Source organism: Labeo rohita, chromosome 23, assembly GCF_022985175.1.
Source record: "Labeo rohita strain BAU-BD-2019 chromosome 23, IGBB_LRoh.1.0, whole genome shotgun sequence".
Classification (NCBI taxonomy): domain Eukaryota; kingdom Metazoa; phylum Chordata; class Actinopteri; order Cypriniformes; family Cyprinidae; genus Labeo; species Labeo rohita.
Window position 1 is genome coordinate 6,745,827 of NC_066891.1, and position 23,260 is coordinate 6,769,086.

The following is a 23,260-nucleotide window of genomic DNA, read 5'->3' on the forward strand; positions in this document are numbered from 1 at the left end:
ATGATAATAGACAGCAAAATCTAATTAATTTAAATTAAATAATAAAACAAAAACAATGATTATAATACAACATAATAAAATAAAACACTAGTTATTATGTTGTTCTGTTGCCCATTTTTGTTGTCCAATTTTTATTTTTTCCAAATAATCACATCATCATCATCATCATCATAAAAGATACCAAAATAAAATAAATTAAAGTAAATAAATAAGTAAATAATAAAATTAAATAAAACACTGGTTATTAGGGTGTTCTTTTGACCATTTTATTGTCCAATTTTTATTTTGTCATAATAATAATAATAATAATAATAATAATAATAATAAAAAGATAGCAAAATAAAATACATTTAAATTTAAAAATAAAATAAAATAAAAAAATTTAACTAAACTGAACTATTCTAAAAATAAAATGTCCTATTATTGTTCAATTTGTATTTTTTCCAAATAATAATAATAATAATATTATTATATAGCAAAATCAAATTAATTTAAATTAAATAATAAAATAAAAACAATAATTATAATACAAAATGAAACAAATTTAAAAAACATAATAAAATAAAAAATAAAATAAAACACTAGTTATTATGTTGTTCTTTTGCCCATTTTGTTGTCCAATTATTGTCCAATTATTTTTTCCAAATCATCATCATCATCATAATCATAAAAGATACCAAAATAAAATAAAGTAAATAAATAAGTAAATAATAAAATTAAAAATGTAAAAATAAAATTCAATACTGGTTATTAGGGTGTTCTCCTGACCATTATTTAATGCAATGAAAGAACAAAGGCCGAGACAAAAAGAGGAACTTTAACAGGACATAAACAAGACCGGAGAAAGGAAGACAACAACAACAAAAAAAGAAATTAAAAAAGGAAGAAAACACAAACATGGTTTAGCATCACTTTCACTTCACTCTCGACTGGATGAAAGAGTATTACTAACATTATGCAAAGCAACTGACCACACGATAAAGATTCGTTTTATGAATGCTAATTATTTCACACGTTTTAAGATCATTGTGTTTGTATGCAGTTGTGAATTTCAAGACAGTTAGCAGCCACATATTTAAGTGATTCTGTGTGCAAGTCGACCCAACAACAACTTTCCATTCTCCTCCGCTTACAGATTCAATATGCTCAGGAAAATTCCCAACAGCTTTTCCATCTGGAGATCTTTCACTTTAAATCTGCTAAATGTGTGCCTTCTTCAATAATATGCCTCACTATCCAGACTTTAAGACTGAATCATGAATCAAAAACTTGTGGCGAAACCTAAAATCATGTGAGTCAACAGTGTCTGACCAGCAGCAGCTGCCTGCTCGGTCTAACCACTTTATTGTCTTTTCACCATTATTCCTCATACTTGCGCTTTTGCAAAACCCAAAGTATCACAGTTTGTTGAAGATAAACTTCTGTAGATGACAAAACAGGTGCAAAAAAAAAAAAAAAAAAGAAAAAAACAATTTTACAGTCACGGCTAGGAAGTGTATGTTGTAGCATGGAGCCATGTTTAAAAATAAATAAGTAAATAAAAACAGGTTTAATAAAATAAAATATAAAAAAATAAAATAAAATGTTATGTGACATTTATAATGAAAACCTTAAGGAGAAGCAGCAAGTTTGTTTATCTTCGTGCAAGATGCTAATGATAGGTGTTAGGAGTCTGATTCAGCAGTATTCATCCACTCTCCTCTCTCTTTAACTTCCATCTGTTCCTTCTCTCTCTCTCTCTCTGACTCCCTTTCTCCCCTTTGTTTAACGTGGAGAGGAATGTCTGGCCTCAGCACTGCTGATTAAGCCCAAATCAAGCAAATAAAAGCAAGCTAGCGGCATTGTCAACACACACGGTGAGCCAGCATGTGCGTACGGCCACTGCTGCAGTCACGCTCTATATACTGAGGGGAAAACTCGCTGTGGTCAATTTCTCAAGCCAAATTGAGTTTTTACAGCTTCTGAATAAAATGTGAGTACTGTTTACCTCTTGAGATGCCAGCTTCAGCAGAGGAAAAAATTGAATGCTTTTTAATCTTTTAATAAAGTAAAATTGTTTTAATAAAATAATAGAAAAACAAAATAATAATAATATTAATAATAATAATAATAATAATAATAAAAAACATAAGAAAATTAATAAGATTAATAATAATAATAATAATAATTATTATTATTATTATTACTATTATTATATTTAATAATAGTTATTATTATTATGATACAAAAACTATAAAAATAAAGATAATTACTAACAACAACAACACAACTAAAATAAATCAAATATTTAAAAATCTAATAATAATAATAATAATAACAACAATAATACAAAAAAAAACAAAAAACTTAAGAGTAATAATAATAATAATAATAATAATAATAATAATAGAAGAAAAAAATTCAAAAACATAACATAATATTAAATCTAATGAAAAATCTCATAATAACAATAACAATAATAATAATAATAATAATAATAATAATAATAATAGTAATTATTATTATTATTATTATTACACAAAATCTACAAAAATAAAGATAAATATAATTAATAATACATAACAAAAACAAAACAATCACAAAAAAATAAATCAAATAATTAAAAATCTAATAATAATAATAATAATAATAATAATAATAAAAATAATTTAAAAAAAATCAAAAACATAAGATTAATAATCATAATAAATCAGATAATTAAAATAATATTATAATAATACAAAAAACTTAAGTAAATTACTATCTGAGAGACTTGGCAACCTTACAATGGCGCTTGATTATACAATAATCTTTAAAAAATATAATAATAATAATAATAATAATAATAATAATTTTAAATTATATATATAAAATACAAAAAGATACTTCAAAAACATAAGATTAATAATAATAAAATAATAATGAAAAATAATAATAATAATAATAATAAAAGTAATACAAAAACTTTTAAAAACAACACCAACAACAATAGTAATATTACAAAAAAACTTAAAAAACACAAGATTAATTATTATAATAATAAATCTAAATGAAAAATCAAATATTAAATAATAATAATAATAATAATAATAATAATAATAATAATACCAAAAAACTACAAAATAAAGATTAATAAATCAATAATAATTAGTAATAATCATAATATAATACAAAAAAACCCTCACAAACATAGGATTAATAATCCTAACTCTTCAAGATAACATGCCTAAGTTTAATACTTTCAATAGTAACATACTAAGCCCTTACCCCAAAGTATGAGCATTAGAACAAGTAATACTTGTCTTAGCAAGCACCTCTAATAATCATACAAATAAGTGATCCGTAAAACAAAGGCGTACAGTTCCCAACGACAATCCCACAGTCCTGCAGCCTTATCATACTCTTCCTCAAAGAAGACCACACAGCAAGGACCCTCGACCTGACTGTACCATGTTTACCATGTATAGGCAGAATGGAGGTTTGTAAGAGCATGTTTATGCATCGCTTTTGTACGGACTTTTATGAGGAATGTGAGGAATGCCTCAGATCAGCGGTGAATTTATCCCTCTGTTCTGTAGCACTGGGATGGCTGGCACACTACTGGACCTGTCTGATGATGGCTGAAGGCTAAAGCGCCCCGTCAGGCGGAGACGCCGATGTGAGTTATGTAATGCGAGGCGTCTGTCGGGAAGACAGATGGCAGACGGCAACAGACTGCCAAGGTACAAGGTGCTTCACTTTTGACTGGCAGAGATGCAGCCAAGTGCTGCACTACCACATGGGACAATAAAAGGATTTAAACTCAATGACAATGACAAAATATATAATAGTAATAATAATAACAGTAATAAAAGTAATTTTAAAAAGCTTTTAAAACCAAATTACTACCTGAGAGACTTACAAATAAAATAGGTAAATGGATCAAATGGATTAAAAAATAAATACGAAAAAATATTTAATATTAATATCATACATTGTGCCCTAAATGTACAGATTTTTAATTAATTAATTTATTTACCTATTTTTTTTTATTTATTTTCTTTCCAAGTGAGAGTGTTTAAAATAAGAGTCACATTATGAGAGTTTTTTTTAATATCTCAACATATTGTGAGAAATAAATTTGCTATCATGAAGAATGAAGTTGCAAATGTGAGCTAAAGAGTCACACTTTTTTTAATAAAACATTTTAAATTCGGTTTTCAGGAAAAAAACAGAAAAACTTTCAATTTTTTTACAAATATAAAAGTACTGTAAAAGATTCCATTTCCTAAAGTAATTTTGTATGTTTTAAAAAAAAATAAATTAAATAATAATAATTAAAAAAAACATTTCTAAGCTGTTCGTTTGTGCATACCTATTTTAACTAGACACTGCCAGGCAAATAAAACCACATACATTAAGATGATTTTTTTATACACTTTGTCTGCTTGAAAAGCTAAAAATGCAACATGCACATTTTCACTCAAGTCATTGACAGAAAACTGACAGCAAGTCTTTTGACCGCACAGACTTCATGCCTCCAGCCATACTGCTTCTTACACAACATGTAAAAAGGACTTAAGAGGCCACACACTTGAATCCTGAGCATATACAGTAACACAACCATTTTGAAGCTAATCTTACAGCAAAGGGCCTCATAAGACGACTGCATAATCCGCTATGAGTTTGTGACATATTCCCATCACCATTACTAGCTCAAACACCAAAGTGAGCCACGACCCACCATTATAATCCTCCAGACTAATTATGGCATTTAAGAAGACAAGTATGCACTTAGAAATGCAGTACGCTACTCTTCTCTAGGCCACAGTGGCCAGAGAGCGCCTCTCAGTAATGGATCGGCCTTAATTACAGGTCTTACGGATAGAAGAGATCAAAGAAAAGACTCATTGCTGCAGTTTTCCATCTGTTTAAGTGTCCCAAATGTTCAGGAAGAATTCTGGGTTGCGTAAGTGACAAACAAATAAAGCACTGAGGACTAAATAAAGGGCTAATGAAAAACAGAGTTATCATATACTATCATTATTAACATATGGACAAGAGTAGTGACGAACATGGAGGTGACAGCAATTATTGACCATAACAACACACTTTAAACTTCAAAACACACAAATTGAAATTGAAATCCTGAATGATACAAGCTGTGGGAAGTTTAAGCAAGTACCGTTTGAGAATGAAGTGTACTAAAGATGACAACTCACTGGTTAGTGACTGTAGAGTGAGAGTATTTTGGCTAAGTGGATCCAGACTTACCATAAACATCATAGATGACATCCAGAGGGGACGACCAAGAGTAGCGTTCCGCCCCCAGTCCTGTCAGAGAAGATGGGAGTGTCTCGAGTTCATAAGCTCCCCGTTTCCTCCAATAAAGGAACATCGTGAAGGACGAGGCTGTAAACACTGATCTTCTAATGGCTACTTTAAAAGGAAACAATACCCACTCGGACAATAATCAAACACTCAACATCTAACGCGGCATCTTTACGTCTATCTCTGATGTGCTCTAAATGGGATATAGTCAATCTTGAACAATTTCCCATAAAGCAGGCACCTGCAGTTACCTCATCTTCCCCAACAATTAAACCTCGCTTTGATCCTGCTTCACGAGTTCCAACCCATAAAAGTGTGCAACTAGGCATGCCAAAACTGGACCTACGTTCCAAAACACAGCGAATTCTGGCAGCCATTTCACAACAACCCTATGAAGCTCTTGACAATAAATCTCAAATGAGAACGTATAATGGGTTATTTGCTTTTTCGAGTTGTGGATGCCTCAATGGGATCTTGCAGTATGCCAGGTCAGAAACATCAAAAAGCCCTCTAAACCTTGGGAAGAAAAAAAACTAATTAAAATCTTCCAAAGTACAAGAATGTCTTGCTTCTTCGAAAAAGCTGACAGTGTTGCTTCTTCATCTCAGATCCCAAAACCGGACCCAGGTTGTAAACCCAAGAAACTCCTGGCACCCATTTCCCAGCAAACCTATGAAACACTTGACAATAAATCTCAATTGAGAAAGTATTATGGGTTCCTCGCTTTGAGTCGTGGATCCCTCAATGGGATCTTGCAGTACTCCTAGAAAGGTACACCTAAAAGTCCTCAAAACTTTAGGAAGAAAAAAAATTTAATCTTCCGAAATCTTAAAGTCCGAAGTTGACGGTGCTTCTTCTTCAACTTAATCTCAAATCCCATAACCAGACCTACGTTCTAAGCCCGAGCAAATCCTGGCATCCATTATCAAATGTGGATCCGAAGCTGGAAACACCTAAAAGTCCTCTAACCCTTGGCGAGAAAAAAAACTAATTAAAGTCTTCAAAAGTTGCTTGATGTCTAGACAAAAATATCTTGCCTTCTTAGAGAAGCTGATGGCGGTGCTTCTTCAACTTTATCTCAGATCCCAAAACTAGACCTACGTTGCAAACCTGAGAAACTCTTGGCACCCATTTCACAGCAACCTTATGCAACTCCTGACAATAAATCTCTATTGAGAACGTATGGCGGTCCCTCGCTTTTCGAGATGTGGATCCCTCAATGGGATCTTGCAGTACACCAAGATGTGGATCCCTCAATGGGATCTTGCAGTACACCAAGTCAGGAACACCGAAAAGTCCTCTAAACCTTAGGGGAGAAAAAATGAAAGTCTTCAAAAGTTGTCCCAACCGTATGCAACTCTTGACAGTAAATCTCAACTGAGAACGTATAAAGGGTTCCTCGCTCGTCAACTTGTGGATCCCAAGCTGGAAACACCTAAAAGTTCTTTAAACCTTAGAAAGAAAAAAACTAATTGAAGTCTTCCAAAGTTGCTCGATGTCTTGCCTTCTTTGAGAAGTTGATGGTGCTGCTTTTTCAACTTCATCTCAGATCCCAAAACTGGACCTATGTTCCAAAACCGAGCAAATCTTGGCACCCATTTCACAGCAATCCTATGCAACTCTTGACAAGAAGTCTCAATTAATAATGTATGACGTGTTCCTCGTCAAGGTTCTAGCTGTATACTAGACAGAAATGCCTAAAAGTCCTGTAAACGTTTACAAGAACAAACCTTTTAAGTCTTACAAAGTTGCTTGATGTCTAAACAAAAATATCTCGCCTTCAAGTAGTTGATGGTGCTTCGTAAAAATCATCTCAGATCCCAAAAACTGACCTATGTTGCAAGCCCGAGCAAATCCTGGCAGCCATTTCACAAGAACTCTCAATTGAGAATGTATGACGTGTTCCTTGCTTCTCAAATTGTGGATCCCACAATGGGATCTTGCAAGAACACCTAAAAGTCCTCTACACCTTGGCAAGAACAAACCAAATTAAAGTCTTCCAAAGTTGTTTGACGTCTTGATAAGAGTGTCTTGCCTTTCTCGAGAAGTTGGCGGTGCTTCTCTTTCAACTTCATCTCAGAAGTACTTTGGTTTCTTCACCAAACAATGAGTATTTCCAAGTCTGCAAGGAACAGGCACATCGGTGTCAAAGTCTGTGCAAGCAGTTTGGGCAAAGAGGACTGGTTGTCAGAGGGTGTTCGACCCACACTAGCAGACAAATGTTGTATTCATACTGGGCTGAAGTGCATGCTGGGATTGACAGACTAGGCCAATACCTTCCAGTCTTTGAGAAACAAAGATCCCTTGCAAATCCCTCCTACACAGACAGTGAACTTTGTCTATGATTTGCACAAACAATAAAAGCCAGACATTTCTGCATTGATTAGAGTCCTAGTCCTCCTTTTTCTGAGAGATTTATGAGTTACGAATGCCGTGTGACTATAACAATGTCAGCTGTTTCCTTGGATGGACACCAGCCAGCAATGGCTGCTGATAAGATATCCGCTCTACGGAGGTGGATGCACGTCAAAATGACAATTTCAAACGTGGCATTTCCCCAGTGTCCTGCTGCAGTAAGGTTGCTTAGTTATCCTGCAGAGAAGAATTATTGTGAGAACGTACCGTGCAAGAGTCGTAGGGGAGGGACGATGTTGCACAGCCATTCAGATGTCCAATTTTGGGATAAGAAATTAGAGGGTACGGCTGGGGCAGACTTACTCTTGGAGTCTGGCTTTGCAGACATATGGTAGTAATCCAGAACCTGGCTTTGAACTTGCAGCTTTTTTAAATGAACAGGCCGCTCGGGCAGCTGCAAGAATGAGACTCAACAGAGAAGCAGATTTCAGACAACGAATCTAGGACTTTTCCTCTGCAACTTCAGCGTCTTTTTTAAACACAAACAGTGGGCTTGAATATTCTGCATTAACATAAAGAGTGAGCTTACGTAAGAGAGTTTGAGTGCAGACGTGTGACTGAGAGGCAGAATGAGTGTGTGCAACAGGATGAAGTGAAGGAATGAGTTTTCCCAAGCCTCAATGGTGTTGACAGGTGGAGAGCAGTTTCACTCCATGGTTGCCAAAGTAGTGGAAAATATATTTAACCTATATTTAGATGGAACAGCCATATCATATGCTATACTTAACCCTTAAATACTAGAAATGCTATGTAATATTTCAAGACTTACAACCCAACAACAAACTGTAAACATCACCTGAAGATAATTCATTGACCTCATTGAAGAATCCTTAACCTAAATAGTAAACGTCATTGTAAATTGTATGTGCCACAGACATGAATTAGATCTCAAATCATGTGACTTGTTAAGGAGGTGTGCTGTTCTGTTTATAATCGATTAGACAATTTAGAAATAAAATGAAAAAAAAGAAAAAAAACAAAAACAGAATTGCACTGAAGAATGGATCCAAGCCATATCTAGACACCAGAATATTACATTATATTACATTAAAGACTTTTTTTGGACTTGATCCAGTAAACAACCACCTAGCAACCACATAGCAACAGACAAAAAAAAAAAAACACATACACACACATACACACACACACACACACACAGTAAGAAGACCTTAACAACCACTTAGCAACACTATATTCTTCCAATTTCAGAATTCTCTGCACAAGATTAAAAAAAAAAGTATGTCACACTGACAAACCAAAAGTGGGGTCTGTAAGATTTTTGTAAAAGTCTTTTATGCTTAGCAAGTGTACATTAATTTGATATTTAAAAGAAACTGTAAAAACTGTATTATTGTGAAAAATGATTACTATTTAAAATAACTGTTTTCTATAATTTTTTTTTTAATTATTCTAATATTTCGCTGCTATATATTAATGTTTTGCTGCTTTTTTTAGGATTCTTTGAAAAAACAAAAGTTAAAAAAATCTTTGGTAACATTTTAAATGTCTTTACACTTTTCAACAATGTAATGCAGCAGTAGTGAATAAAAAAAAACATTCTAAAAATATAAAACAAAAAAACTGTGATACCAAACTTGAATGCAATCTATAATATTTAATTATTTATAATAATTATTTTGAATTACAGTTCACGTGCCATAGTTTCAAAACGTGTATAAACAATGTTTCATCCACAATCCTTATTGCAAAAAACAAAACAAAACAAACAAAAAAAAACAATGAGAAGACCTTAACAACCACTTAGCAACACTATATTCTTCCAATTTCAGATTTCTCTGTGTTAAAAGTAGGAACAAAAAGTATGTCAAACTGACAAACCAAATTTTATATTTTACCATTTAAAAGTGGGATCTGTGAGATTTGTGAGATTATTGAAGTCTACATTCATTTTATTAAAACTTTTTATTTTTATATTTTAAGCATTCTAATATTCTGATTTGGTGTTGAAAATTTAGCTGCTTTTTTCAGGATTCTTTGATGAACAGAAAATAAAAAAACATTATAAATGTCTTTACTGACACAATTTAACGCAGCCTTAGTGAATAGAAAAAAAACATTCTAAAAAAAACATTCTAAAAAAAATTAGTGAGACCAAACTTTTAAATGCAGTCTATAATATTCAGTTATTTATAAGAATTATTTTGAATTACAGTTCAATTTCACATTACGCCATAGTTTCAAAACGTGTGTAAAAAATGTTTCATCCATTTGAGATTAAAAAGAGATTAAAAAGTGTTTAAATTGTGTTTTTTTAAATGAAAATAACCAATCGTGTCGCTAGATAAGACCCTTCTTTCTCGGCTGGGATCGTTTACAACCGCATTTAGGATCGTTTGAAGCTGCATTTAAACTGCATTTTGGAAGTTCAAAATCAGGGCACCATATCAGTCCATTATATTGAGAAAAATCCTGAAATGTTTCCCCTAAAAAACAATTTCTTTACAGCTGAAGAAAGAAAGACTAACATCTTGGATGACAAGGGGGTGAGTACATTATCTGTAAATTTTTGTTCTGGAAGTGGACTTCAGAAAATCTTTTTTTTATACAATTTTGTTTATATAGCATTTTTCACAGTGTATGTTTATTATGTACTTGCCATTATTCGAATAATATCATAAACTTAAAAAAAAACATAAGCGTCATTTCTGGGGGTAAATGGTGGCACAAAACAGTAATGGAAGCAAATGTGACTTATAATAATGCAATATCGCATAAAAACTAGTGCTGGGCAACGATTAATCGCGATTAATCACATCCAAAATAAGTTTGTGTGTGTACCGTGTATATTTATTATGTATATATAAATATACACACACATGCATGTATATATTTAAGAAAAATGTTATGTTTATATATTATATATTTCTACATAATATAAATTATATGAATATAAACAAGTGTTTTCAAAATATATACTGTCTTTATATTTACATAATAAATATACATGGTACAAATAAAAATGATTACAAATAAAAACATTTATTTTGGATGGTTTTGGATCGTTGCCCAGCACAAATAAAATACATGAATGGAAACCTGGCTACTGACAACCGCCTGTAATAATTTGTCCGTCTGTAACATGCAGTTACTACACACAAAAACAACCCATCTAGATTACCAGAATGTTTATTTTTTACCTCTAACTAGGTGGATGACCTTAGAAATAACTGATATGCCTTTCACTCAAATCCTGTTTTTCACAATCCTTAAATTGTTACTGTAAAAGCACAGGGGTATTTAGGACGTAATGAAAAGCTAGACCGTCTTGCTCTGTACAGAAGCAGACATTACCAAGCTCATCCTTGGCAGAGACGTGCTCATTAACACGAGGCTGAGATCCGCCTAAATGGACTTAAGCTGGGTGGGGGAAGCTCTTCAGCGGCAGTTGACGTGGGACAAAGTGATGACATGAACTCAAGCTGAGGGCCCTTTTAATCTACCGTAATCGTCAGATGGGTGAGAGGAGTGACACAAGCGTTTCATTCCTCCAATGAGCAGAGCATGATCGCTGCTAGTCCATTAGCAAGACCAAGAAACCAAGAGCTAGAGAAGTTACTTTAGATCTACACACTAGTCAATAGAAATCTAACATAACAACACAAATAGCTCTGATTCTGTGTTCATGCCAGCTTTGAAAAGGCCATGCGTTCAACTGTACACATACACAAGCGAAAACTGTTGCATTTTATCATACAGCCATTTTATAAAAGCAACCGAGGCTGTTCGCTTTGATCTACAATATTAGTCTAAACCTACTCCTTATAATAAATTAGAAAATGCTGTTTTCATTATTCAAGCCAGAATCTTCTGCAGAGAAGCATCTGTAGCATACAAGAGCGAGCATTTTCATTACTCCTCACAGCTGGGACCTGAAATTTTTCCCTCAGGCTCCAACAGCGGCGCTCCATCAGTCAAACACACCGATTGACTCCAACTGCAAGTTCACGGCTAAATTACTGCTAATCTCATTCATTCAGCGAGTCTAATAACTGTACAACCACTTAAACCGAGGGCAGGACCTGGAGGAAGAACAATATGCTAATAGCACTGTCTTAAGCCTTTCTTGTGTATGATAAAAGCACGCTGAAAGCGTGACAGAGTGAGGGATGATGGGAACGCTGTAAGGCTAGGAGGGCTGTTGAACGGTGGAGGGAACGGCTGACAGCTGCGAAAGCCTGTTCATGAGCATTACATCATCTCAGGACTTGAAAAGCTGATAGCGATAACCCTGCGGTGTGTTTTTGTGCGTGTCTGGGGGGTTGCATTTGGGTTTTGGAGTCAGACTTGCAATAGACACTACCAGTCAAAAGTTTTTGAACAGTAAGATTTTTAATGTTTTTTTTTTTTTTAAAGACGTCTCTTTTGCTCACCAAGCCTGCATTTATTTCATCCAAAGTACAGCAAAAATAGAAATATTTTTACCATTTAAAATAACTGTTTTCTATTTTAAAATAAATAAAAATGTAAGTTATTCCTGTGATTTTAAAGCTGAATTTTTAGCATCATTATTCCAGTCGCATGGTCCTTCAGAAATCATTCTAATATTCTGATTTGCTGCTCAAAAAACATTTATTATTATTATTATTATTATTACTATTAATATTATTATTATTATTATTATTATCATCATGTTGAAATCAACTGAGTAGAATTTTTTTCAGCTTTTTTTTCAGACTCCAAGCTTTTGAATGGTATAGTGTATACTGTTACAAAAGCTTTTTATTTCAGATTAATGCTAATCTGTGGATCTCTCTATTCATCAAGAATCCTGAAAAAAAAAGTAAAATTTCTGAAGAATCTTGTGACACTAAAGACTGGAGTAATGATGCTAAAAATTCAGCTTTGAAATCACAGAAATAATTTACATTTTAAAATATATTCAAATAGAAAACAGTAAAAATATTTCAAAATTTGACAGTTTTTGCTGTACTTTGGATCAAATAAATGCAGGCTTGGTGAGCAGAAGAGACTTCTTTTAAAAACATCAAAAATCTTACTGTTTAAAAACTTTTGACTAATAGTGTAGACTCTCAAGTAAAGGCCATAATCGATTACATCTTTGTGGTTTACCATTATTATTTTCATTACTTGCTTACATTTCATAAAACTAATTAAACAGTGTCTCTTTTGACTAAAAACTATGCACTTGTGAATGAATCAGTCAATTTATTGACAAGAAAACAGGGTCGGTTTTGGCAGACAAGTTGTTAAATCTCCTTTTGTTATGGTTTTAATGACTTCTACAGTATGAATAACTAGATTTTTATATTTTACACCATGAAAAACTTATAGAGACAATGCCCAGACACTGATATGCAGTTGTTACGGTATTTTTCATGGGTGCTAGGTGCTTCCTTACTGATCCCAAGACCAAAAAATCCCACATCTTCTGATAATTGATAAATTGAAATGATATTCGGGTTTCTAGAGGCAGCTGAGTCCCTCTTTCAATGTACATCAATGGGAGATTTACCAATTTTATTGTCCATCCACCGAAATTCTGATCATTTATTTAAGTGACAATTGTTCTGACATGTACAAATGGCATATACTCTTTAAAAAAGTTTTTTTTTTATTGGTATTGATGAAGAACCTTTAACATTCATGGAGACTTTCTATTCCACAAAAAGTTATTTATAGAGGAAAAAGACATTTCAAATGTTCTTCACACTAAAAAAATGTTTGTTTTTTTTAAGAACTGTTCACTAAAAGATTCTTTGCGGAACCAAAAATAGTTCTTTAGAATTGCTAAGAAAACCAATTTAAAGTTTGATGTTTAAAAGTGTAGAAAAGTCAAACAAAGGACACATTTGGCTACTTTTAAAAACCTGACTATCACTGGACAAACCAAATTTAGCTACGAGAAACACAAACTTGTAAATAAATACCCTTGACACTTCAGATAATAAGATTAGCCTTTAAGCAAAAGGATTTGCCAGTCTTTAAGGCAAAGAGTTAGCTGATGTAAGAGGAACCAACTTAAAACCTGTGATGCAATGACAGTTTTTAGGAAGCATATCAAGCTAAGAGCTTTAAAGGTCAGTCAGTTGACATCATGCATCCAAAACAAGGGGTAAAAACACACACTAGGTAGAACTGTTCAGATAAAATGACTAATCAAACTTGAGTAAGCCAGACAAGCCTTAAACACCAGATGCTCGGAGATTAAACCCATGTATTTCAGGGAGGCTTGAGTGGTCTGGTGCACTAAGGGTAACTTGCAGCCCCCGCTGAGCTAAGAAGCCTCTGGCGTACGCCACACGTTAGTTTGGGGTTTCTATAAATAACCATTCAGGCTGGAAGGCTAATCTTATCGTGATTGCAGAGGTCAAAATAATCGAAAATGTTTGGCAAAAGCAGGAAGCGTCAGTGCATGTAGTCGGCGAAAGTAGCAGCATCCAAGAATTGGATTTGAATTCGTTGAAATAAAATTTAAATAATTTTTAAAGTCCAAAAAAACAAAACAACGTCTAAATTAATGACTATGCATGCCTGTATTTATTTATGCACAGAATATATTAAATATTTCAATGAAGGCCAGTGAGCAACCATGCACAGTTCCATCAGAAATGTAAAATGCATGTAAAAATATTGTAATTTATGAAGTTTAATAAAGAACAGGCCACTTCTGGTCTCATTCTCAACCAATTAAAAATCCCTAATATGCAAATGATCTAAAATAAAACAGGCAATTTTAATAATAAGCTGAGGGATTTGCTGCAACACATTAAAAGATGCAATGCAGTAAACAACGTAAAAATGACATTAAATGTTTGTTTAACAATTCCACGGGTCTAAACTATGATCAGAAAGTGTTTATGCTCCAAACGCTTGTATATAATGTCATAACAGCATAATAGCATCAACATCAATCATCTACAATGTTATGCCAAAACATTCATAGTCATCTTTCCTGCATTATTGATATTCAGATGAACAGTTAATTTACATTTCATAAGAGGCAGAGGAGAATACAAACTTACTGAGGCGCAGCCGGATACCAAGCCAGCTTCTGGGAGGTGATTTGTGAAGAACTGGGTGCATAATCCACTTGTTGGGTACCATGTTGTCTGCCTTTACTCTCCGTCCTCTGTGTTGAGGTAGAAATCCACACTATAACAGCTGGCGCAGGGGTCACCAGCGGTCAGATACGACTCCTGGCTTGATGATTGGAGAACGAACACTACTTTTAGTGCCAAGGGAACAGATCTCAAGTGGGACACAACCCCCAAATTTGAGTAAGCATCACATTTGCCAATATCACAACCAGAGTATTTATCTCTTTTTCACAAAGTTATTCAGAAAGATATTAAAAAGATGAAAAACATGTATTCAATTAGAATTAAACACTGAATTAAGCACTGATATTTTTGTCTGGCTTAAAGTTAAAAATGTCAACACCACAAATTAGGATTTTAAAAGTGCAAGTAGTTTGCATCATCTTTCATAATAATTTCATTTTAAAATAAAAAAAGCAATTATGTTTTAAAATTCAACTTGACAAACATTTAATTTCATAAAATGATTAACTTGTCAAGCACATATTTCAAAGATGAAAAGTATGAAAGTATTTTAGTGTCACACTACTTGACTTTTAGAGTCTAACTTTTGTTTTTAAAAAAATGTAAGAAACCAACATAAATTAAATTTCCAAGAACGTTTTAAACTACACTCCAAAAGTAATTTTTCTTTTTTTATTTCAACATATCCTTACGCAACTGATCCCTATTTTATTTACAATGCATGCACATATTAAATGCACGTTTCAAACAGGCCTGATTTAGCTACATCTCCTTTGATCTCACAGTATTGTGTTGCATTGTAATTTCAATGGCTAGGTAAGCGTGCACGCTGTTTACTTACGCACCTCAGCGATTAATACACGGACTACAACATGACCAATGCAACAATTAGATCCAGCGATCCCATTCAATTCTGTGCTCTATGAATGTATATCGAAACTCACTCTAACCTGTTGCATTGTAAAGCTTCATCATCGACCCTCAGAGCCCAAATAAGCTCGTCCATTCAGCAGCAGCAGAACTTTAAATTCACTCCAATCTCGCTTTCATCCTTTCAGAAAGGTGTTCAATCTACTGCACCGCTGCTGAATTCTGTAAATCCATGCCTGGTAGGACAGGACTGGCGATTATCAGCGTGAAAGTTTCTCGCGGCTTTGTCTGGGCTGTTCCCTCTACTCTGTTTCAGCCATGGAAAGCGTTTTCCATTCATTCAAATCACCTTTAGGAAAGAGATCCCGCTGCACTGCCTGCGTTCAGCCGCTAGAGGCGCCAAAGAGAGACCGCAATTTTATTCTTATTCTATTTTCTACGCACCTTTTGGTTTCTTAATTGAATATTTTATGTCTATGTAATACACATAAATACGTTAATATGACATGTATGTATGTGACTTTTTGTAAGAATCAAGTTCCACACAAATTGCTTTTTACTCTTAGCGGTAGTAGTTCAGAAGTTCAGCTGCCGGCTTTTCTGAATATTTGTGAATATTTGGCTCCACCTGCTGGTCATCATGTGCGTCTGCAAATAACAGTTCAAGCTCCACAAGTACACGTAGGTCCATTTGGATGACATCTCTGAAAGCAGTGTTGAAGCTGGTATGAAGCTATTCCTAGCTTCAATCCATAGCTTTGATTGAAGCCAATGGGAACTGGGATATACACGTTGTTAACTGGGATTTGCTTCAGGCACAGCTAAAGCAGTTGATTCATAAAAGTGTATCAATTTGATGAACACCTATTTGGTGCAAAAAAAAAAATTAAGAAAATCGCCTTTAAAATTGTCCAAATGAAATTCTTAACAACGCATATTACCATAAATTAAGTTTTGTTCTATTCACGGTAGGAAATTTACAAAATATCTTCATGGAACATGATCTTTACTTAATATCCTAATCATTTTTGGAATAAAAGAAAAACCGATCATTTTGACCCATACAGTGTATTTTTGGCTATTGCTGCAAATATACCCATGCTACTTATGACTGGTCTTGTGGTCCAGGGTCACATTGGGAATGTTGAGAACATACTAATACATGTTGACCTATACAAGAGTATAGGCCAATCAGATAGCTGTACCTATATTTCTGAAGGAGTGTACCACCTTCTCCATTTTATCCTTTAAGGTTCCTCTAAGTTATTTCCGGAAACTAAGGCTTCATGATGAAAGCGCTTAATTTCTTTGTCCTTTTATTTCTTTTGTCTAATATAGAAGCAGCATCAAATTTGAGTTGGCTGAATGAGATCTTGGATATTCTGGGGAGCAAAACGTTTCGGCAAATGTTGGAGCTAGTAATTCCTATGATAAAAGGATTTTTTGATCCGGATGATCTGTCATTTGATTCGGGGCGTGAGTACAAAACATCAACTAATTTATCATATTTCTAAGTTAAGTTTTATTAGCACATCTAAGCCCATTAATATGTACATCTAAATAAACGTACTTTCAGTGATAATTGCATTTTTAACCAGAGCCAGGACACATGAAGCGTGCATTAAACAACGTGGAACCTGTTCGCTTTTCATCTTTCAGCGGTTACTTTCGCTTTCGAATTCGGGATGGGAGCGCACACACGGGAGTAAATTTCATTTAACAGTTGAGGGGAACAATAAACCTTTTCTCAAGAGCAAGTTTTGATGCAGACAAATAATACAGCCCTAATTGCCAAAATCAGTTCACACATACAGTTGAACCTTAAAACAAAGCCAAATGATATATCCAGTTGAGGTCAAAAGTTTACATACACCTTGGAGAATCTGAAAATGTTTAATTTTTTGACTAAAACAGGAGGGTGCGTACAAAATGCATGATCTTTTTTAATTAGTACTGACCTGAACAAGATATTTACATTTGTGCACAACAGAAAATAATAGTTAATAGTTGATTCTTAATACTGTGTAGTTACCTGAATGATCCACAGCGTTTTTTTTTTTTTTTTTGTTTTGTTTTTTTTTTGCAAAATAACTATTTGCAGTACTATGCAACTATTACAAAAGGTTCAAACGCTCACTGATGTTCCAGAAGGAAAAATGACATACGAAGAATTTGAAGATCAGAGTAAACAGCTTATTTTGTCTTCTGGGAAACATGCAAGTATCTTCTGTAGCTTCTGAAGGGCAGTACTATATGACAAAATATGATATTTAGGAAAAATAAGAAAAATGTACACATCTTCACTCTGTTTAAAAGTTTCAACCTTGCATTGTTTTTCCTTCCGGAGCATCAATAAAGGTTTGAACCTTCTGTAATAGTTGCATATGGGTCCTTCAGTTGTCTTCAGTGTAAGAAGATGGATCTCAAAATCATACAGTCATTGTTGGAAAGGGTTCATATATACAAAAATGCTGAAAAACCAAAGAATTTGTGTGATTTTTCTGAAGAGCAGTGAGCAGTTTAAATGTTCAGGACAAACACGGGACTCATGAACAACTATCACTAAACAAAGAAGAAAAAAAAACACAGATGTGGATCATTCAGGTAACAACACAGTATTAAAGTGTATGTAAACTTCTGAACAGGGCCATTTTTATGAATTCAGCTATTATTTTCTCTTGTAGACTATATGTAAAAGTCTTTTAAGTGAAATATCTTACTCAGGTCGGTTCTAAATAAAAATAAACATGCATTTTGTATGATCCCTCCTATTTTGGTAAAATAATTAACATTTTGCAGATTCTGCAAGGTGTATGTAAACTTTTGACCTCAGTTGAATATATAATTTGGCTTTGTTTTAAGGTTAAAGTGTCTTGCCTCATAAAACTTGGGCCTGTTATTTTACACAAATGAGTAAATTGTAAACCCAATACATCTCATGTCAGTTCATAGGCCTAACTTTATTTCATGTTTTGGTGAATTGGTGGCTAATTCATATAACTTATCATTGCAAACTATGCAGACTACAAAAAGATGTTTGTAATAATGTTTTTAAACATTTATATCTTTCAGGTTTGAAAGCAGATTTAGAAAAATCTCTCTTCGGGCAGCCCATCGCATCTGATGTTGTATTAAAAGCTGTATCGTCATTTATGAGCGACAGCAACCCGAACAAACCGCTGGCGCTCTCTTTCCACGGAACTACAGGAACTGGAAAGAACCATGTCGCTAAAATCATCGCAAGAAACGTTTACAAAAAAGGGGAGCAGAGCGAGCATATCCACTTATTTTTACCTGAACTTCATTTGTCAGACACTGTAAGTAAGGCCTATTAAGTTTGGAATCTATCTGTCAGATTTGTCTGCCATCACTCTGAAAAATAATTCAGGTGATATTCAGGTTGGAAAAATATGAGGGTTAAGTTTTGTATCTGAAAATAATCAAAGATTATTCAAGTATTTTACAATTAGTGTATTCAACTCTGTCCATGAATTTTCTTTTTTTTTTATTATGAGCAGGGCCATATATATATATAAAAAAATCAATCAAGAAGCAGAATTTAGAATACTCCTTTAATTGATTATACTGTATGAAAATCTTCACACTTTACCATGGCTACTACAGTAGATGTTATAAAACAGTATAAATTATATACTTAATATAAATAATAATGGTGCTCTATCTGGCATTTGCATGTTTTTCAGGCACAGATAAAGCAGTTGATTCAAAAAAGTGTGTCAAGTTTTCCCTGCTCCATGTTTATATTTGATGAAGTGGACAAGATGCAACCACAGCTGATTGACGTCCTAAAACCTTTTCTAGACTACAATTCTTACGTAGATGGAGTGTCTTTCCGCAATGCCATCTTTGTTTTCCTCAGGTAAAGCCCTCAACCGAGATTTCCACATACCAGTTAAACATATAAAATGTAATTCAGTAATTACATAAGCTGTGTTTATTTGTAGTAATGCAGGTGGGAATGTGATTTCCGAAGTGGCTCTGGGTTTCTGGAGAGAAGAAAGACGTCGGAAAGACATCAACAGCAAGGAACTGGAGGCTAAAATCTTGCAACATATCATGAATGAAGAAAGTATGTGATTTGATTGAAGTATGTGTATATGTTTAGCTTATATGAGAGTATGTAACAAGCAGTCATCCACAAGACTCTTTTCCTTGCATTGAATAAATGATAAATGTACTTTTGTTGCTGATTCTTAAATAATTAAATTTGGTTTATACATTCCTGAATATTTAGTTATATCCATTACATACATTACATATGTTCCTCTAATTGCTCTTTTTTTTGTGTATGTGTGTTCAGCAGGTGGATTTTCATACTCCAGTCTAATAAATAAGCATCTGATTGATCACTATGTTCCTTTCTTACCTCTGGAGCTGAAGCATGTGCGTCAGTGTGTCATGGCTGAGATGGTTCATCTAAACATGACTCAAGACTATGGTCTGGCAGATCAAGTGGCCAGAGATATGCCTTACTACCCTGAAAAAGAGAAAATATTTGCTGTTAAAGGTTGCAAGTCGGTCAGACAAAAGTTGCCTCTGTATCAAATATAATAGATGAACAAGTTCAGCAGCACCTGTTGCCCACCTGTTGTGTATTTAAAAGACAAATACGCAAAATGTACCATATTATCCAATGTATTTGGATACTTTTAAATTATGCTTACAATCCAAACCCAGTTGGACAATATCAGGAACATTGTTTTCTTTCTATTGCCACTCAGGGTAGACAGAAGTGGGTAGACTGCATGACATGGAGGCGCCTGTGCAATTCCTTGAATTTTTTTTTTTTTTTTTTTTTTTTTACTGTTGAAATAACTTAAAATACTCGGTCAATATTGGTCATACAGATAAGAGTAGCCTAATAGGCTACATTATTTGTAAAAAAATATTTCTGCTTTCATTTATGTACACTCACAATAACACCAAAACACGCTTTTGTAAAATAGAGAAAATAAACAGGATGCGCTTTCTGCCGTCTCATGCAGTCTCTGTAAAATGGAACGTGTCACAAACTGAACCGGCTACTTCCCTTACAGACGTAAGAAAGGAATGTATAGAATGCTTGAAATGTCTACTATTAAATGAACCAATTCAAATAAAAAAACAAATATTCTCTAATTATGTTGTCCGTTTGATAATTTGCATTTCTCTATTAAAGGCACGTCCGTTACTGTGGAAATGGCGAGTAAGTGTCAGCATTAGGCAAACTTTTTTTGCAGCCAACACTGACTGAGAAAGTACTACATTATTAACAAATAATATAAAAAACAAAACAAAAACATGTGCGTCAGTATGTCCTTGCTAATATGGTCCTTCTGAACATCAAACCAAACTATGATCTGGCAGATAAAGTGGCCAGAGACATGCCCTTCTTCCCTGAACATATGTGTGTGTGTATTTGGTTTATATATCCTGGTGGGGATTTGGTACATTGTTGGGACCAAATGTCCCCACAAGAATAGTAAAACCTGAAATTTTTGACATGGTGGGGACCGGCCTGTGGTCCCCACAATGTAAAAAAAAATGATTAAAAATAGTAAATAATGTTTATCTGAAAATGTAACAATGCAAACATGTTTTCTGTAAGGGGTAGGTTTAGGGTTGGGGTTGGGTTAGAGGAGAGACAATATCGTTTGGTCAGTATAAAAACTATAGAAGTCCATGGAAAGTCCCCACAATTCACAAAAACAAGCATGTGCGTGTGTGTGCATTTTGCTATCAAAAAAATCTATCAAAATGTAAATGTAGCATGTTGCACATTTGATTGGTGAGTTGAGCATGTGTATTTTGTGAATTGTATGTATGCAACTGTTTTTTAGCACTTAATTAAAAGCTCCACAATTACTACACTGCACCATCTGTTATATAGTGCAAAATCAAAAAGTGTAAATAAAGCTTTATTATGCAGGCAACTCTAAACAATTCTGCGTTTTTCCAACCCATGTTTGGGTCAAATTTGGACAAACCCAACCACTGGTTTAAATTAATTAAATTAACCTAAATTCTAGATTTGGCGTTTATTTTTTACACTTGTTTATTCACATATGACACTGTTTTTTATTTTATTATTACATTCATATATTTAAAATTAAATGTCTTATTATGCATTATTATTTTTTTAATATTGTATAATAATTTTCTTCTGTAAAAACCTCTGGCACTGTCCTCTGATGTTACTCCGCCGTTATAGGTCTCAATCATACTCATTCTCTGGATTTCCTTGTTGTTCATTCTAATAAACTTCAGCACATGGATTCAGATACTCACTCTTAGTCTGATATTTCACATAAGGCTTCGGTATTTCCTCTGGAAGTTTCTAGTATGCTTAGTAAGACCTTGATTAGCTGATTCAGGTGTGTTTAATTGGGGGTTGGAGCTTTAAATTCTGCAGGACAGTGGTGTTTCAGGAACAGCTTTGGACTCCCCTGAACTAGAGAGATAGGCGAGTAAACTCATGAAGAGGCTGAATCACAAAATGAGCACATAAGGAAAAAACATTATGCAAAACAAAACAATTTTTCATACACAATGAAAAATAATAATTTAAGAGCTCATAAAGTTCAATATTATTATCACCCAAGTCATAGTAAGAAGCATGCTGTGTAACTTATTAATGTAAAGAATGCATTTCTATAGTGGTCATGGTTACAGCAAGTTAACATCAACATGCCGAAAACTGGGAAAGCAAGAAAAGCGAGTGTTCATTCTTGTAGTCGGTAAATGACTGAAGACCTACATGCATTGATGTTACTTTCCTGCTGGAACAGCTACAGCTACCCAGAATATAAGACAGTAAATATTTACAGTTTTTCTCGATTGCTAAAACACTATAACCAGTCTTTTAAACTAAAATTTCAAAACCATAATGCCATTTTTCAAAAAGCACACCCATTTCCCTGAACTATAAACACTATTCCCCTACTTTAACACATGAGTCAGATTTGTGAACTGTTACTGCAAAACTCTACACACAAATCCCTACATTTCTTAGTGCTTACCCCATGTGGTCATTTAGAAAGCACTAGTATTCAATATTGTTCACTAAAGTCTGCAAAGTTTGAGCTCAATTAGCACACAATTACCCAAGTGGAAACACTAGGAGTCAAAATTTATCACACACCAATCAGAACCTTCGATGGAGATAAAAGGGCCAAAGTCAGCTTACAGTTAGGTGCATTTCTCAGATCAGAAATGAAATTCTCAAAACTACTTGTTCAACCTCCACATCATCTAGTCACTTGTGCACATCATAAAATTTTTCTAATTTTTTAAAAACAAATTGCGTTTGCTTTGGTATGTTCATGCAACCGATTATGCAACTGATTTGTCTGCGGTTTCCTACATTATCAGTTCCTATTGTTATGTTGCTCAAAATGTATTACATGTATATAGTTCTCTGTGCTATAGTCTTACCCCTCAAAATATCAAGTCATTAGCTCATGGAATATGTCTTTACAGTAAATGCTAAATTTTTGATCTAGTTGTCATAAACTGTCAAGCATATTCTACACATTTCTATTAGACCTTTTGTAAATTTGCCATGAATTGTTCAAGTGAATATTGACTTTCACTAATGTAGAAACTACAGATCAACCAATGATAAAGCAGTTCTCTGAAACAGC

At 33.8% G+C, this 23,260-nt stretch overlaps 2 protein-coding genes across 4 annotated transcripts in view; one reads left to right on the forward strand and one right to left on the reverse strand.

Annotated features, from left to right (window-relative positions):
* Positions 1-15,946, reverse strand: part of plekhg5b (pleckstrin homology domain containing, family G (with RhoGef domain) member 5b) — an 84,871-nt gene extending 68,925 nt beyond the window's left edge. Inside the window, exons 1-2 of one of the 3 annotated variants that reach the window (XM_051096452.1) lie at positions 15,698-15,946; positions 14,709-14,882 (exon numbers count right to left, since the gene is read on the reverse strand). In XM_051096452.1, coding sequence (XP_050952409.1) covers positions 14,709-14,790 — 82 coding nt within the window. In that variant the 5' untranslated portion in view covers positions 14,791-14,882; positions 15,698-15,946. Of the gene's footprint in view, positions 1-5,232; positions 6,512-14,708; positions 14,887-15,697 lie in introns of those variants that run through there. The other 2 variants (XM_051096451.1, XM_051096450.1) reach the window with 2 other exon arrangements.
* A 946-nt stretch (positions 15,947-16,892) lies between these two features.
* LOC127155008 (torsin-1A-like) lies at positions 16,893-20,435 on the forward strand. Its single transcript, XM_051096931.1, has 5 exons — positions 16,893-17,093; positions 18,690-18,934; positions 19,322-19,497; positions 19,583-19,707; positions 19,939-20,435. Exons 1-5 carry the CDS (start codon positions 16,904-16,906, stop codon positions 20,187-20,189), a joined length of 987 nt encoding a protein of 328 aa, XP_050952888.1. The 5' UTR covers positions 16,893-16,903; the 3' UTR covers positions 20,190-20,435.
* Positions 20,436-23,260: the final 2,825 nt, after the last annotated feature.

Excerpts from the sequence above, each read along its gene's own strand:
- LOC127155008 (XM_051096931.1), top strand. The coding sequence starts at position 16,904 with ATGATGAAAGCGCTTAATTTCTTTGTCCTTTTATTTCTTTTGTCTAAT. Across the intron at positions 18,935-19,321 it reads AACTTCATTTGTCAGACACT|GCACAGATAAAGCAGTTGAT; the intron begins GTAAGTAAGGCC and ends CATGTTTTTCAG. Across the intron at positions 19,708-19,938 it reads ACATATCATGAATGAAGAAA|CAGGTGGATTTTCATACTCC; the intron begins GTATGTGATTTG and ends ATGTGTGTTCAG.